Source organism: Alexandromys fortis, unplaced genomic scaffold (genome assembly GCF_014885135.2).
Source record: "Alexandromys fortis isolate MF-2015 unplaced genomic scaffold, M_Fortis_MF-2015_v1.1 scaffold_343, whole genome shotgun sequence".
Lineage (NCBI taxonomy): Eukaryota > Metazoa > Chordata > Mammalia > Rodentia > Cricetidae > Alexandromys > Alexandromys fortis.
In genome coordinates, this window is record NW_026068262.1 from 445,749 (window position 1) to 461,249 (window position 15,501).

Below are 15,501 nucleotides of genomic sequence, written 5' to 3' on the forward strand. Positions count from 1 at the left end.
ATCTTATACTCTGCTAAGCCATTGGCCAAAAGCAGCTTCTTTATTCATTAACCAATAAAAACAACACATAAACAAAAAGACCTCCCACATCAAATGGTGTCAGGGCAGATTGTGTTCAGGAGTCAGAATCAGCAGACAGAGACTTGTGACAAAGTTTCTGTTGCCTGAAAACCTCCCCTCATCTGTATCTACAGTGTCTTAGCTTTCAAGACAGGAACCCTACATCCTCACCCTTCCCCAAGCTCCTCACAGAGATTTGGGTAACGTACGAGATCCATCAGTTGCACCTTGAGAGAAGTGTGGGAGGCACACCTTCGTTCAGACAGTAGCCATGTGCGAGTCTTAGTTCTCCGAAAGTCTCTGGAGATACACTCTGCTCTGTAGCCGAGAGGCATTTCACATGTGGGCGGTGGCACAGTGCCACAAACGGGACTTCTGTAAAAAGCACTGATCATTTCTTGAACTCGTCTGTTTGGTTTGCTTATGATCATGTGGGAGACCAAAACAGGAACAAAATACCTCGTGAGTTAAAGGGAGACTGAAACAGGAACAATATACCTTGATGGTTAAAGGTTCTGTTTGCAGCTAAGACATTAAAAATAAGTTTCTGTTTCTCTTAAGTCCTTGCAAGCTAAGGTTTCTGTTTGTAGTTATTTAAGTTCCTGTTTGTCCTGTGTTAAGTCCTTGTGAATTAAGGTTTCTATTTGTAGTCAGGAATAAGCTCCTGCTTCTTAGCTCTGATATAAACTGCTTACAACCCACTCACAAGATGTCATTACCCTTATTCCTTCCTTTTCATTGTATCTTTCTAACAGTGTATAACAGCCAATTCTTGCACCTGTGCAAGTCTCCTATAAAAGAGACTTCAAAAGGCCATCAGGGACAGCTCTCTCAAATCCCAACTTAGGGTGAGAAAGCCAGCTCTCCAGTCCCAGGTTCACCCCCAAATACAGCTTGCTTTAATTGGACAATCATGGATTTGATCTTTTCTCCTTTTCTACAAAAAATGCAGTAGTTTTTAAAATTTTGTGTCAGACCCCATTCCTAGGGAACCTCTGTGGCTAGTCCTATAGGAAACTTTGTGACTAATACTGCCATGAGTCTGAAGGGATGATAGGTCATAGTGATGCCCATCTCCAAATGTCCCCCGTTGAGTTCCTCAAGCTTCTGCCCCATGGAGACCTGTTTGCTTCCAATGGCAGCAGCGCTGGAGAAGCTGTCCCTGTAGTCTCTAGAAGGCGACTCAGGTTGTCAAGGTGAACTGTCACAGTCAAGGTCTTCTGCTCGGGCATGGTACCTGCAACTTAGTGTTTAAATGAGTGCCCATAGTTCAGCCTGGCAGGCCCTTTGGGGGGTCTTCCTATACATCAAGTAATTACCTCATAGCCCTGGGGATTAGTTTTTGCTAAGACAATCAAAGTCAAGGTAATGGTCATAGCCAACTGAACTAGTATGCAGGTCTCATTGAGTCAGGTGGTAGGCAGGGGTACAAGGTTTCCCCATTTGCAGCAGCCTCATGTTAATTCAGGAGACATCGTGGACAGACTAATTGCTATTTCCCTCTCTGTTGCTTGAAATATTTAGGATATGGGTGCAGACACTAAGATCCACTGAGTTAGAGAATTCATCCCCTGTCATGTAAGACATGAGAAGGAATTCATTTTCCTTGTAGATAAGGAGGAGGTGTTCCTTGTTCTGGCCTACACACCATGAGCAGTAAGTTTTGTTTTCCCATGCATTCTCATCCTGTAATGAAGAAATTTACTCTGATGGGGTCTGTGTCCATTTAAGGGAAAGGGCACTACTTGAACGTGGGGATGTCTTGTCATGTAAGTGTATTGTAAATTTAACCTACATTACTAAACATTCAATTTTCTATAACCAGCTTTTTAAAAAAATACACCTGGTTTTGAATATTATTTTATATTAAACAAATCTTATTTTAAACTTGTTTTGAGTAACTTGCGTTAGGCTTAGCTTTGACAGCATTTACGGAAGACTGTATAGTGGAGGTACATTGGTTTCTCCCTCTCATTCTGTCTCTGTAAATGAGTTTGATTTGGGCTGAGCATGACCACAAACAAATTTTGGACACATTAAAGACATTTGGCCATGGGAAAAGATCGTCACCAATCCCACATCAGACAGATCTTCAAAATAAACAAAGAACTCAAGAAATTGTCATCAAAAGAACAAATAATCCAACAAAAAGTGGAGTACAGACCTAAATAGAGAACTCTCAACCGATGACTCTAAAATAACTAAAAGACACTTAAGGAAATGCTCAACATCTTTAGCCATCAGAGAAATGCAAATTAAAACAATTCTGAGAGTCCATTTTATGCCTGTAAGAATGGTCAAGATCAAAAACACTGATGACAGCTTATGCTGGAGAGGATGTGGGGTAAAGGGAACACTCCAGCATTGCTGATGGGAGTGCAAACTTGTATAGCCACTTTCAAAATCAGTATGGCAATTTCCCAGAAAATTAGGAAAGAACCTACCTCAAGATCCAGCAATACAACTTTTAGATACATACCCAAAAGATGCTCAATCATTCCACAAGGACATGTGCTCAACTAGGTTCATAGCAACATTATTTGTCATAGCCAGAACTTGGAAACAACCTAAATGCTCCTCAACTGAAGAATGGATAAAGAATATGTGGTATATTTACAAAATGGAGTACTACACAGTGGAAAAAAATAATGACATCTTGAAATTTGTGGGCAAATGGATGGATCTAGTAAACATCATATTGAGTGACGTAACCCAGACCCAGAAAAACAAACATCATTGGTACTCACTCATAAGTGGCTTTTAGACATAAAGCAAAGAAAAACCAGCCCACAGTTCACAACCCCAGAGAACCTGGACAACAAAGAGGATCCTAACAGAGACATACATGAATCTAATCTACATGGGAAGTAGAAAAAGAAAAGATCTCCTGAGTAAATTGGGAGCATGGGTACCTTGGGCCAAGGCAGAAGAGGAGTGGGGAGGAAGGGAGGAAAGCAGAAAAAAAATAGCTCAATAAAAACAATAAAAAATAAAAAGCAGACATTTGATCATTTATAAGGTGGCTAATAATTAACATTTATGTCTTAGTTATCTTTGTTGGAACAGTTCACAATAGACTGGCAAGATTTTGTAATTTTGTCTGTTAAGATTTTAAGCCTTTAAATTACAGTTTTGAACTGAAGCCCTTTTAGTACCAAAATACATTTTAAACTGTAAAAACAGACAATGGGGAAACTGGGGACCTCATTTGATCCTTCTATAGTGCAATTATATAAACTCTAAATTAGTTTGAAGAATCTTTTCTATTAAGTAGCTCGTTTTATCATATATAATTATGTTACAGGAAAGAACAGTAAGATCGACTCTCATAAAGAGACATAAGAATAAAAGGTGTATAATTAATTTTTACTGTAGTTTTTTGATGTGTTCAGTCTCTCTAATAGTTAAACTTAAGAAATTTAGCAAAGATATACATTATTAGGCATACATCTTTATCTATTTTTTTTGCTAACATGAATAGACCATTATAAACTTAGGAATTTGTAAATCTCAGTCATCAAACTTACATCATCCTTAAATTCCATCATTTTTTGACAAAATTTATTTTATTGTAAAAAATCCATCCTTACCTATAATATTTTAACCTTTTTTAACCAAAAAAATGGCTTCATAATTTATAAGACTTTTTGTATCTATTTATTTTTAAATTTTATTTCTCTAAACAATAGTTGAATTCAGATTATATACATGGCATGCTGTAGCTAATTGAGATTGCCTGTATACAGACTGCTAACTTTTCTGTTGTAAGTTTTGAGCTATTTTTCTGATTGGAATTTTATAGTTTTATTTTTTGTTTTTTGGTTTTTTGGCTTTTTGTTTTTTCCAATTCTCCCCCTCCACCCCGAAATGGTCTTACAGATCCTGAGAGGAAGAAAGTTTAAATTTCAGCAAAAGCTTTAAAGATATACATGAGATTGAATGGGGGAACATTTTTGTAAATCAGAAAGAACAAGGGTGTATGTATTCAAAGGGCATCTGGAATTACAGCTAGCCATTATAACCTTTCTATATAAACCTTTCCGAATTAACAGTTTCAAATACTAGTCATAAATAAACTTACCATTTGTTGTAAGAACTTTTTCCTAAGGGGGCTTACTAGGCAATATATAATTTCATTGGAGTATTTATACAACATATATAACAGCTTTTTCCTTGCTGCATTGGTGGGCCCTCTTCCCATTCTTAGTTTTTAGCCTGTATGCCCTAGTTTCTCCAACCTTGACGTCAAATACAGTTAAGCGCTGATTGCATTTAACCAGCTGGCAGGAGCGAGGAGTTGACTGGATACTCAGATGAGGGCCCAGGACTTGCCTGTCGCTCCTTTCTTAAAGGAGTAATAACATTTAACAAGTCCATCTCTGGGTACTCGGCCACAGCTGGAACTGTTCTTGAGAAGTTTCAGACACGGAGTGTTTGTGGTGGTTTGAATGAGAATGGCCCCTATTGGTTCATGTATTTAAATGCTGGATCCCATTGGTATAACCTTTTGGAAAGGACTAGGAGGTGTGGACTTGTTGGAGGAAGTGCGTCACTGGTGGTGAGATTTGAGATTACAGAAACCCTGACCAGACTCAGTGTCTCTCTGCCTGTGGGTCAGGATGGAAAGCTCTCAGCTTCCTGTGATAATCGTGGATTAACCCAGATCTTTAACCAGTTTGTGTGTGTGTGTCTACAGGTGCAGGCAAACAACTTGAAAAGCTTAATAAGTATTTTTTTTCTTATAAAGACATCAGGTTGCAGAATAATGTGAGTATGATAAACTAGAGAGCAGTAAACAGAAAGTAGACAAGGGAACTCAAAACTTCTGACATCAGGTTGTTTCCCCCCCCCCACCCCCTCTTGATGTCTGTGTCTTTAAAACTGAAAAGTACAAATAAAAGCAAGAGTACGCAGACTCTGGGGCAGAGGCAAAGGTAGACCACAGGCTTCAGGCAAAGAAGGCCCAAGAACAGGAAGTATATCCTCTCTCAGGAGAAGCAGACTTAGAGACACTGTAGAAATAGCAGGCATTAGGACCTAATATAGAGCCGACCTCCAGTCTCTCCTGAGCCACACAGCTAAGGGGCATCCCCACACTGAAACTTGCCTTCTACTTTGTGGTCATTCTGAGGTGGGGTCCTGGATTCCCAGGCTGGCAAGGCTACCAGGATGCTAGGGGTCTTGGCTGGGCTAAGGAAATGGGAGGGGCTGCTTTGCTCCTGTCTGCATCGCAGCCCCTGCTCCCTTGCTCTTGCAGCCACCACTCACCCTGTGCTATTTGCCGTCCTGTTGCAGTTGGGTTATCTTACAGGGTTCCATCAGCAAGCCTCTATGGTTCACTCCCTATGGACCGGGGGAGGCCTTTGAGAGAAGGAAGATGGAAGTTGACTAAGTTCCAGGCTCTGAGTGAGATTTTAAGTGGGAGCTGAGTGACAACGATGAGAAGAGGTGGGGTAGGACTCTGAGACTGAGAGCCAAGGAGAAGCAGAGGAAAAATTGTTTGGGAGGCATGACCAAGTGGGGAAATGGTCTTCAGACAGAAGGGCAGTTAAATTAGGCTGTGGACAGGCACAGAGGGCATTTTAGTGTCCTGGCGAGTAAGATGAGTGTGGTGCCTAATTTTCAAAGATTTCTGCTTAGAAGGCGAAAGGGGCAATCTGAGACCACCACAAGGAGTTTGTGACCCAGGTGGACCATCCTTAACTGTGGTAGTGGCTCCTGAACTAGCATCTTTTTTATTTGTAAGTGATCCCGTTTGTTTGTTTGAACAGAAACCTCTGCCCCAGTGTCTACTAGAGACATATTGTGTGGCTTCCCTACTGATTGAGTAACCAAAGGCTCTTGGAAGCTTGGGAAGGTAGAAACCCAGCCCCTTCGTTCTTATTCATTGTCCACATCTATCATGGCAGGGAGGATTAGTGCTTCCTTGGCTTTGGGGTAGTTTGGATATTCTTGGGCCTTTCCAGAGCTAACTTCCCTATCCTCCCCAGGTTTTTGTTTCTCTGTATCTTTGTTAGTTAAGACTTCTTGAGCCACCTCAGTAAGCTGGGAGCTGTTTATACCAGCAGAACCCTCTGGTTTCTAGAGTTTTGTTTGTTTGTGAGCAGATTGAATGCCGAAAGCCATATTTAATACCTAGCGTTTTCTGGAGCTAGTGGGTCAAAATTGATGTAAATTTGAATGGTTCATGTAATTCCTTGAGGAACACCTGGGAAGACTCCTCCAGCCCCTATATAACCTTACTGATTTTGTACAATTAGTGGGTTGAGCTACACCTTGAATTCCAATCTTAAGGCACTGGTGAAAATAGTCCAAGGCATAAAAAACTGGTAGTCCCAACAGAGTGTTTGGACAGGAAGGCTTTCTCAAAGTCACATAGTCTCCCAGCATCTGTACCAGCAGCCAACACCAAAAAACCTTGGGAGGTTTAATGTTCTATTTACTTCATAAAAGGCCAGTCGACTTCACAAAAAGTGTGCAGCTTTTCCTTGAAGAGTGAAATGCCACAGTCCTCCTCAAATCTCTTCAGTATACATTGAAAGGGTGAACTCTTGGATTGGGTGGTCCCCACATTAGAAGGAAAGTAAATGGCTTGTTGAAATTTATTAGAAAGATAAACGCAAAGGCAACAGCAATAAAAAATAGACATCTCAACTCCATGTAAGACCCATCACATGTCCTGACTCGGGAGTAAGAAAGGTTCCCAGTCAGGTGACTCCAGGAGCTGTTTGGTATGATTGGTGATTCCCCGACCTGGAGGAAAGGGGTAACTGGGAAGACCACAGATAACAAGAGAGGATACACAGAACAAATAACAAATACTGGCAAATGTAAGGACAGCGACTGTAAAGAATGCTCTAGGCACCCAAGCTGCAGTGACCCTGTGACTCAAAAGAGCAAGAGTGAAGTGTGCTCAGAGCAGCCAAGAGAAGCCATCACGAAGCCAAAATGAGTGCAGTCCACCTCTCTCTCAGAACCAATAGAGGGGGCACAAAATAAGACAGAAACACCAATAACAAACCAGCAAAATAATTTCCCCCACAGAACTTGTCCTGTGTGTACTGAGTCATGTTTATAGTTGGCTGGTCATTCATGCAGACTGAAACCAAACCAGAACTCTCATGAGAGGTGGAATCAGAAAACCAAGCCCTCTGCTATTGGTATCCCAGCATAGCACAGGACAACAAGGGGCGGATCCTCAGTACAAGTTTTCTTCAGAAACTTTAAAGCTTCTCAAAGGGGCATATCTTCCTCAAAATATCAAAAAATGACACTCCAAGAGGTCTGCCCCATGGGTCCTCAGAGGCCCATCCTTCTCCTCCCTAAGAAGGCTCCTCTAAGAGGCCTATACAAGGCATAAACTTTTTAACTGAATCCAGTACACCAATTTACCTCCTAAGGATGTCAGAGGACTCATCCATTTTGTCTGGGAAAACAGCAGCCTTCCCAGACCTTTCTGATTTCAGTGACCCAGGAATGTTTGTCAGGGAATCCTCACATGCAGCGCAACCTCTCCTTAGCCAGGAGGTTGGGTCCTATGTTGGCGTGGGAGAGCCCACTGGGGCTTCAAATGAAACAATTCATGTGAGGACGTTACAGATCGCCATGCTTTATCAAGCCAGTTGAGAGAATCGTGAGTTCTCTAGCCTGCTAGGAGTACACTCAGGCCTTAGACACTTGGTGCAGAGACAAACGAGGGTAGCGTTTTTTAAAGTCAAAAGGCTGTAGCCACATCTCACTTGGTGTAGGCTAAGGGGTCTTTACAATGTGACCGTTGATGTGGTAAAATGTCACGCAAGACCTTTCCTCCAGAGGAACTAAGCTGTTTTTATGTACCAGGACCCTTTCTCAGCAGGGAAGGAGGGCCCTTCTAGTGTTGTAAAGCAGTTTATGATGAAGGATGAGAAGACATTTGTTTTCAGGCAAATGTGACTTCCAAGGGACCACCTGACATTTCTTAAGCTATTTCAGAACACCCATGCCTGGGCTGCTAAAATCTGTGGAGCGTAAACTGAGGGTTGTTGATGAGCCGTCATCCTGTAGAGTGGATGATGATAAAATCATACTAGTTTCAGAAACAGAGCAAGAAAGGGGACTTAGCAGAAAGAACATGAGAGACTCTAGAGTCCATTCCAAAGGGCTCAGCCCGCGTCAGGGGATGCTCTCCTTGTAGTGTGGGCAGTTTCTGAGGATCGGCAATAGAGCTTAAGACAAAGCCTCAGCAAAGCTATATGCTCTGCTTTCAGTAAGAGATCATTGGAGTGGAAGTAGGGGGGTTGGGGGGGGATAGGGGGAGGCTCCCTGGTGCTGAAGGCCAAACCCTCTGGAATGGACTCTATGATTCTCCTGTTTCAGGATGGGGAAGGGAAGCAGTCTCATGAAGTCTTATAGTTTTACAGAATAAAGACAGTCGCAAGTCTTGACAATTTAAAAATACATTGGTGGGTACATCAGAGAGATCGTTACAGCAGGATAGAAAAAGCTTTTCTTCAGGCATTAGATGCCTATCTGATGACATTCTTAGCTTTTGGGTTCCTGGAAGCTAGGAGGAGGCTGATAATTTGATAGATTCCAAACAGTTTTCATCTATTAGTCACAGGGTGTTAGTTAGTCCTGAAACAGAGGTGGGAAAGGCATGGCTATTTAGGGGCTAAAGCTAGTCCAAGATAAAGTAATTAGCTTCTAGACCTGCATCATTCCAACTGTGTGCATGCACAGGGGGCTTTTGTGTGCGTGGGGGAACAGGGGTGGTATATTACATCTTCAGGTCGGTTCCTCTGCAGCCTCACAGTGGTAGATAGCAGCAGATGCAGGTACATCGATCTCCTTATCAGGAGCTCATTGGATCCCAACAGCCCACAGGTGTTATCAGACAAGTCAGCTTTACTGTCTGGACTTGCTCCATCTACCTGAGGCTTTTAGGTCATTAACCCTTCAGTAACAAGTAGGCCGTTATATGGGAGTACTCTGCAGACAGTGCGCAAATCTTTTTTATTTATTTTTGTTTTATTGCATTGGCGTTTTTCCTATATGTATTGTCTGCATGAGAGTGATGGATCCTGGAGTTATAGACAGTTGTGAGCTGCCATGTGGATGCTGGGAATTGAACCCAGGTCCTCTGGAAGAGCAATCAGTACTCTTAACCACTGAGCCATCTGTCCAGCCTCCACAAAACTCCTAATGCCAGGAATTCGGGGAAACGTTGCAAAGGTTTTGAGCAGCTCTTTTGGTGAGGTTGTTCCCAGCATGATGAGGTAAGTGTTTTGTGGAGAAGAGGTCTCAGGCTGAGAGAGAAAAAGTCAGTTCAGTGTCCTCAGCTGACCTCTGCGACTGCTTTTCATTCTTTTTTTTTTTTTGCTTCTTTTTTATTGTTTTTATTGCTCTATACATTTTTCTCTGCTCACCTCCCTTCCTCCCCTCTCCCCTTCTACCCTTCCCTGTGACTCCCACGCTCCCAATTTACTCAGGAGATCTTGTCTCTTTCTCCTTCCTATGTAGAGTCATGTATGTCTCTCTTAAGGTCCTCTTTGTTGTCCAGGTTCTTGGCCTCTGCTTCTTTACTGCAGTTGGGAGGAGAATGCTTTTAAGAGGCCCTGCCAGCTATAGAAACAAAGCTGAGGTTTGAATGACATTTTCCAGTTTTAGAATGGCGGCTGTTTGTACCCCCTCATTAGCATTGTAATGCACATGTTGCAAAATGGGAGAGATGGGCAGGGATAGCTGTGTGGATGAGCCTGCCACTGGAGGTTCCCATACCGCTCCTGGAATGGATCCAGGCAACAGGGTCTTGTGTTATTGGTGCCCCTCACCAGGAGATTGCAGGCTGGGAAACTGCCATGTTAAAAGAATTAAAAAGGCAAACTGAATTAAAGAAACTGGATTACTTCTGACTTTAGAAAATGGAAGCAACTTCGCCTTCTAACCGACTCTTAGGAAGCTTCCCAACTATGCTGTACGACAGACTACAGTGGGCACCCTGCCTGTGGATATAATCCTTTGAAAACAACTTTTCTCATTAATTGCCACAACCCTCACCCAGCTAACTTGAAGTTCACTTTCCTGGCCTTTGTCAGCCCCCCTCACCCTATTAGAAGTAAGTCCTCAGGCTAATATTTCAATGAGGAACAGATCAATTACATGTATTACCAAAGACACAGCTGGTCTGTCAAGTGACTCTGTGCTGTCCTTGCTTCTGAAGTGCGAGGCACAGTGTCATTTTTCATTTAAGAGGTAAAGAAGTTCCATTTCACAGCATAACCAACATCTTGACCTCGTATCATAGTGAAGACCTTAAATGACTTATTTGCAAACCAGAGAGCCAGATCCATTGGAATGGCCAGCAGTGAATCACTGTGTACATCCCCGTATACTCTAGGCTTTGAGTCACTGTTCTCAGATATGTTTGTAGGACTTCACGTTAAAGGTAAGATGATAAACCTAGAGAGGCAAGTCCAGCTAGGCTTAGTGGTACTGCCCTGTAATCTCAGCTGCCTGGGAGGCTAAGGCAGGAAAATTACATGTTGAAAACCTGCATGGACTATAGAGTGCATTCGAGCCAGTTTAATGAGACCCTCCCTGAGAGTGAAAAATGTAGTGAAAAACAAGGGTCTGGGGATGTAGGACTATACTGATAGAGAAAGAGTGGGAGAGGAAGAAGAGAGTGGGAGAGGGGAGAGAAAAAGAGGGAAAGAGAGAGGGAGAAGGGAAGCTGGAGACAGGGAGGGGCAGGGGGACAGAGGAGGCAGAGACAGACAGATGCTGTCCCTTGTGTGATTCCAGCATCCTTGCTGATGAGGTTCTTTACTTTTCCAGACCTCGGAATCTACTTCCCACGTCCCTCCAGAGCCAACTCTTGCATCTCTCCCCTGAGCTTTCCCTGCTCTAGGCCTCGTCACACATGTCATTCTTCTCACCAGACTTCCTGTTCCTCCTCAAGGCACCGCCTTCTCATTTAGAACATAGCTCAGATATGGCTGGAGGAGAGTATTTGTCCATTCTTATGTGCAGTAGATCTTTGTGTACGCCTCCCAGTGCACTGAATTACACACTCAAACTATAGTGAGGAGTTTTGATAGAAAATATTTCACACAGGTCTGTTCTTCCAGCCTTCATTTTTCTTTCTGATCACTTACTTGTTAGGAATAAATAGTTTGTGTATTTGCCTTTCGGTTTCTCTTCTATTAAAAATTAAGTTCATCGAGGTGTGGGGAAGGAACTCACTGACTGTCTTTGGTAGGATTTCTACTGCTGTGATAAAACACTATGCCCTAAAGCAACTCAAGGAGGAAGGAAGGGATGTATTTCATCTCACAACTCTCGGGTCAAGTTCTGTCACTGAGGAAAGTCAGGGCCGGAACTGAAGCAGAAGCTGCCCAGGGACACTGCTTAAGGGCTTGCTCCTCATGACTTTCTCAGCCTGCTTTCTTCTGTATCCCAGGTCCACCTACCCAGGTATGCTCACAGTGAGTTTGGCCCTCCCACATCAGTCAATCAAGAAAATGCCCCCCCATACTTGCCTATGGGGAGTCTCATGGAGATATTTTCTCATTTAATATTCTATCTTCCCAGATATGTTTGTGTCAAATTGGAAAAAAAAAAAAACCAACCAGCGCACACCCCACAGATGATTATGGATAGTTAGTGGACTGGCTTGTTTATGTCAACTTGACACAAGCTAGAGTCATCAGAGAGGAGGGAACCTCAGTTGAGAAAATGCAGGGCAAGTATTTCGCTGATATCATCCATAGGAGGATTGTCCTAAGGTGAAATACTTGAGGAGGACCACGGCTAGTCATATGCCTTCATGGCTGGAGGCTTCCCACAGCTTGATGGATCTCTCTCCTTTGCCACTTTGGAGTAGTATTCTGAAAACAACTGGGAATCATCCAGCATTTTTGTTACCATTCTAGAGCTTGGCCTCAGCCTGGTCTTGAACTCTCGCCTCGTGTCTTGACCTCTGCAGGTTCCTGTTGATGATGGGTGTGCTCTTCTGTTGTGGAGCTGGTTTCTTCATCCGCCGGCGCATGTATCCACCACCACTCATCGAGGAACCCACATTCAATGTGTCCTACACCAGGCAGCCACCAAACCCTGCTCCAGGTCAGCCTGCCTCATCTTGTCTGTCCTCATAATTTGTGTGTCCTCTTCTGCCATTTATAATGCCACAGAGTGTGCTTAAAGAGATATATCAGACTGTTTGGTCATTAAATTCTAATGACTGGTTTTATTGGTTGTTTCTGCTGGTAGCAATGCAATATATTCTATGCCTATAAAAACATCAGTTCATGTTTTTATATTATTGTTGATGTACCCTGTGTGAGTAATACACGGTTCATATGTGCATAGATGCTTTTTCCTTTAAAAAGCTGTTTAATATATTCACTTTTATATATAAACAATAATGACCCTATCATTCTTAATTCATCTAGAGTAAGTATGTTATTAAATGATAATTTGGTGTTTTTATGATTGCTTATGATTTTGTTGGGTTTTTTGTTTGTTTGTTTTGTATCTTAGTCTATTACTCAGTAAGTATGCATTGTGTACCTATTGAATACTCATAAGTAGTGCAGCAGTAGACATTTTTATAGAAGTCATGACTGGCCTTGTAGAGCATATTACCTCAAGTAATATTTCAAGATCAAAGAGAAGTAGCTATTTCTTAGTTCTTACAGGACACTTATGCCTTAAATGTGTAAATCTCCCTCATCCTATGGTAGTTGGTGTTGCCTCCCCTCAAGGCACCAGTGTTGTGAGGAGCTGCAGGCTGCATTCCTGCCACCCGGCTCCTGGCCGCTGACTAGCTTTACCCGAAATAACAACACACAAACTGTATTCATATAAACACTGCTTGGCCCATTATATCTAGCCTCTTCTAGGCTAATTCTCACATATTAATTTAGCCCATTTCTAATCATCTGTGTAGCACCACTAGGTGCGCTTACCGGGAAACATTCAGCATGTCTGACTTGGCAGCTTGCTTCATCGCGTCTGGCTCTGAGCAGAGCTGCATGATTTCTGAGTCCACTTCCTCTTCCTCCTAGCATTCTGTTCTGTTTACTCTGCCTATCTAAATTCTGCCCTATCAGATGGGCCAAGGCAGTTTCTTTATTAGCCAATGACCTTCCTCCATCACACCAGCTGGTATGTGGGTTTTGACAGTGCCTCTGAGGTCCCCTGCCTTGGATGGAACCTTCTGAAAATGGAGAGTTGCAAGGCCCCAGCAGCTAGAGTAGACAGGCACTACTCATCCTTGTTCTGAACGAAAGATTTTATGTTCAATGAAGTTGGGGCCACTGTCTTGATTTACATTGCCCTGCTCCAGTCATGACTTCTGCCTGGAGGCTTTGGGGAGAGTGTGTCCATTCATCCCCCCCTGCAGGTAGATGAGTGGGTTGGAGACAAGATTAGTGGAGCATACTATGTGGAAGTGACATTTCATCAGCCTCTTTAAGAAGCCCACAGAGTTTCAAATAGCCACCGTTAACTGCAATAGATATGACAGTCTATATCAGGTGGGACACCAAGTTTTAAAAAAAAGAATAAAGTACTTGTGAAAGCATAAAAAAGACCATTGGTTAGTCTGCCAGTGTGAGGATGTCAAGGACTTAGGACTGGTATCATACATCTTAGATCAGAGTTGTTATCGTGGGTCTAAGAGGCATAGTGAGGGTGCTGAGGTTTGATGCCATTCTATCCGTGCTCTAAGTGGTACCCAGAAGCATTCAGAAACACAAGTGCCCTTACTTATCCCATAACCGCCAGTGTTGCAGACCCCACTGGAGTTAAAGGATCTCAGCTGTGGAAGACATTGGTTTAGGTCCCTAGGTCTCTACAGTGAGTTGCTAGTTGTCCCAAATTCCTTTTTCAAGAATGTAAACTGAGTCGAGCTGGGTGGCACACAGAAGAGCCTAATCAATGCTGAGATGTATGCAAGGACTTTCTACACTTGCTGTGGGATTCCACTTTTCTCTTATTGGTAGTCTGAGGGACAGAAACCGGATTTTAGTGAACCAATGTGTATGCTCGACCATGGTTGGCACAAGTACTACTCTCCCTCCGAGCTATAGTCCCAGCCCTTGGCTTTTAGAGACAGTGTCTCACCCTGTAGCCCAGGCTGGGCCTTTAACAGTGTGTGGTCCAGGCTATCTTGAGACTTCATATCTTCTTGCCCCAGCCTGTCCAGTGCTTTGATTTCAGGAATACACCAAGACATCTTGTAAGCTATGCTTGGTATTGAAGAAGAAACAGCGGAAGATTCATTCCCTGGAGGCCAGGAAAGGGCAGCACTCTATAGGCTGGTGTGAGAGGGAGCTGACAGTACTGTTAGGACCAGCATCCGTGTTCAGCACCATTGACGAGGCACACAGTGAGGAGGTGCTGCTGATTGGCGGTGAGAAGGATGGTTAGCATCATAGTTCTGGGGCTTTTGCATGGGCCAAGTAGGACTCTGAGCTAATCAGAATATATAGGTAAAGTAGTTGTGGAGATGGATGTTCAGAGGCAAAGCTCCTTTTGATACTGGGGGAACCAAAATGTTTTTACTTGAAAGTCTGGGGTTTATTGAGAATACACAACAGAAGACAAGAGAGGAGAGTTGAGTAGTTGAAGTTCTGAGGATAAAAAAAAGATGCCGAATGGGATATGGAACCCTGAAGTCCATGAGCCATAGGGTGAGTCACTGTCCCTTTGGCTTGTCAGTATCTTGCCTAAAAAATGAAATTACATGAAGGAAAGAAGTCCATGTTTTCGTCTCTATGCATAGAAGAAAGAGAAAGTTTGACCTCATCAAATCCCATGGTCTTGTTGCTATCTGAGTCCACATCCTTATGGCCTCAAGGCAGGAAAGAAAGACCAGCTTCATCCATTCATTTCCTTACTCAGAAAACATTAGCCAACCACTTGCAGCCTTGTGCCCCGACCCTTTAGAAACTTAAAGAGCCACTGGAAGAAATTGTAAAAACTTGGGCCACAGTTGAGGAATATGTCTGAAGGTGTTGAAATAGGAGCGGCGGCAGGGCTGCGTCCCCGGCACCCGGCCGCCCGCATGGCTAGCTTATACCCAGAAATAATTACATGGAAACTGTATTCTTTCAAACACTGCCTGGCCTGGCTAGGTCCAGTTTCTTATTGGCTAGCTCTTACATATTGTTCTAACCCATTTCTAATATTCTGTGTAGCCCATGAGCTGGCTTACCAGGGAGGATCTTAACCTGCGTCTGTCTGGAGCGGGAGAATCATGGCGACTCTCTCTCAGCTTCTTTTTCCCACAATTCTGTTCTGTTTTCTCCACCCACCTAAGGGTTGGCCTATCAAATGCAAATGGGCCTAGGCAGTTTCTTTATTAATAAGAAATCACTCCCACATCATTTCCCCTTTTTCTGTTTAAACAAAAAAGAAAGGCTTTAACTTTAACATAGTAAAATTACATATAACAAAACA

General features: G+C 43.0%; 1 protein-coding gene across 1 annotated transcript in view; it reads left to right on the forward strand.

Annotated features, from left to right (window-relative positions):
- The window catches only part of Vopp1 (VOPP1 WW domain binding protein), a 76,000-nt gene that overhangs the window by 52,548 nt on the left and 7,951 nt on the right, over positions 1-15,501 (forward strand). The window contains exon 4 of the mRNA XM_050131806.1: positions 12,023-12,159. Within this exon, the coding sequence (XP_049987763.1) occupies positions 12,023-12,159 (137 nt within the window). The remainder of the gene's footprint in view (positions 1-12,022; positions 12,160-15,501) is intronic.